General features: G+C 37.9%; 1 protein-coding gene across 1 annotated transcript; it reads right to left on the bottom strand.

Annotated features, from left to right (window-relative positions):
- Positions 535-1846, bottom strand: LOC109850970. Its single transcript, XM_020421062.1, has one exon. The coding sequence runs from the start codon at positions 1653-1655 to the stop codon at positions 702-704; it is 954 nt and encodes a 317-aa protein (XP_020276651.1). The 5' UTR covers positions 1656-1846; the 3' UTR covers positions 535-701.

Raw genomic sequence — 2128 nt, 5'->3', positions numbered from 1 at the left:
AATTTATCTTCACTTAATATTTAAAATTCTAGAAAAATTAAAAATAAGTAAAAGTTCATCAGGCTCATGCCTTGTGCATTTGGGTTTCACCTCCTATGGAGAATTACCTGTTACATTTTATCTTATTAGCCTCTTAAAAGTATGATAATAGTATAAAAAACAATTTGTATTTATTATAATTACAATAATATTAATCGTATAATGATTTTAATAGTGTTTTTAAATCAATTTAATAATTATAAATTTTAGTAAATTGTTTACTAATAATACAACAAACTAATTATTAAATTAAATTTTAATAATTATGAATAATTATAATAATTATCCAGACTATAATAATTAATCATACAGTTCTTTATACATAGTTCTATCACATAATTTATTCATTTAAATAGCTTTATCATATAATTTATTCATTTAAACAAAATTGTGATTGCTCGTAATTTATATTACTATGCAAGTCATTTCATTATTTTGTGGCTAACAACAAAAAATTGAAAAACATAAAACAAAATAAGTATGCTCTCTCGTCCGAAGCACGTGCACCGTAATAGTTGAATAAAAAAAAGGGATAACCTCATAATTTATGTCGTATAACCCCTGTTTACACTTTGAAATTGCTGTACGCTTAACAACATACCTCGCAATTTCGCGTCTCATCAACATATAATCTTTACTTTGTACAATGAATCGGTCATCAATCAAACCTCCTCCTTATCTTCGGGTTCCATCTCAATTCTGTACCCGAACCCCTCCTCCCAATCCTCTCCACTACTCAACCTGCACCTCTTATAAAACAAGCAACTCACGATAATCTCGACAACCATAACCACAGAATGCATATACGCAACCAAGAACCCCTCACATACAATTGCCATATTCAATTTCTTCGACACATGATACAACCTCACCACTCTGTACTGAAACAGCGCCTCAATCAAGGCCATCGCCAAATTCGTAGGCAAAGCAAGGGACAGCGCGGTCGCAACCCTCTTCCTCATTAGCAAGCAAGCTTTAAGCAGAGGGACGTAGCCGCTGCAATTCTCCATCGCCGATACAATGAGTCCCAGGTTACAAATCAGCACCGTATTTGCGAGAACTATCGAGTAGATAATGACACCGATCAGAGAAATGATCAAAAGAGATTCATCGGAAGAAACCCCGACAAGCTCTGCAATGTTAAAGACGAGAAAGAGGGTTACAAAGATTGAAGAATTAGCGGAGAGAAGAATGAAGGAACTGAAGATGTGGGTTGTTAAAAGAGTGGGGTAGAGATTGAGGATAGAAGAGAAGGGAGGGAAGGGGTTTTTCGGAGTAATTTGTGCGACGGAGGCCTTCGCAAGGAGGAGGAAGGTGAGGGTGAAGGGAAGGGTGAAGATAGAGGAGAAGAGGGTTTGGGAGAGCAAGAGATTGAGGAGGGGGAAGAGGGGGGATGATGAAGGGAAAGATGAAGCTTGGAATAAAGAGCGAAGGCGAGAGGAGATGAAATGGAGGGTGGAGGGAGAGGAGGTGAGGATTGCTTGAGAGAGGAGGAAGGAGGAGGAGACAGGGAGGAGGAGGAGAGCGGCGACGGAGATGAAGGAGGTGTAGTTTTGGAAGAAGGCATGGATTGAGCTCCTTAGGAGCTTGTTTGCTTCACCCATGGTGTTTTGCATTGGAGAGGAGAGGAGGTATAGAAATAGGAGGGATTTTGGGGTTTTTATTTTTTAATATTTTAAGTTGAGAATGAGTTGAATTTGGCAAGGATTGTGTGGGGCCCTTGGCAAAGGGAGGTTGGCTAGAAGAGAGAGGCTTTTTAATGTGGGGATAGGCCAACTACTTGAAACTAACCGCTCCAAAGTCAGGGATTTTAGGCATAGTGTTACTGGCCAAGGGTTATTTTGCTCTGACTTCCTCTATAATTTATTTAATGAGATTCCCTTACTCGTGTTCTTGTTTTATCATTTAGTTTTAAAGAGGATAATTGGAAGGACTCCAATAAATGTGATTCATCCGTGAAAGCTTAGCCTCTTTCTCATCCTAGTCACTCCCTATTTATCTTTATAAACGAGAAAGATAACAATAGTAACAAGAGCAAAGTCTTTTATCTCAAACAGATTACAGAATACGAAGTCACTCCTAAAATATG

Source organism: Asparagus officinalis, chromosome 7, assembly GCF_001876935.1.
Source record: "Asparagus officinalis chromosome 7, Aspof.V1, whole genome shotgun sequence".
NCBI classification, from domain to species: domain Eukaryota; kingdom Viridiplantae; phylum Streptophyta; class Magnoliopsida; order Asparagales; family Asparagaceae; genus Asparagus; species Asparagus officinalis.
This window is presented reverse-complemented; position numbering and strand designations above follow the sequence as displayed.

Excerpts from the sequence above, each read along its gene's own strand:
- LOC109850970 (XM_020421062.1), bottom strand. The coding sequence starts at position 1,655 with ATGCAAAACACCATGGGTGAAGCAAACAAGCTCCTAAGGAGCTCAATC.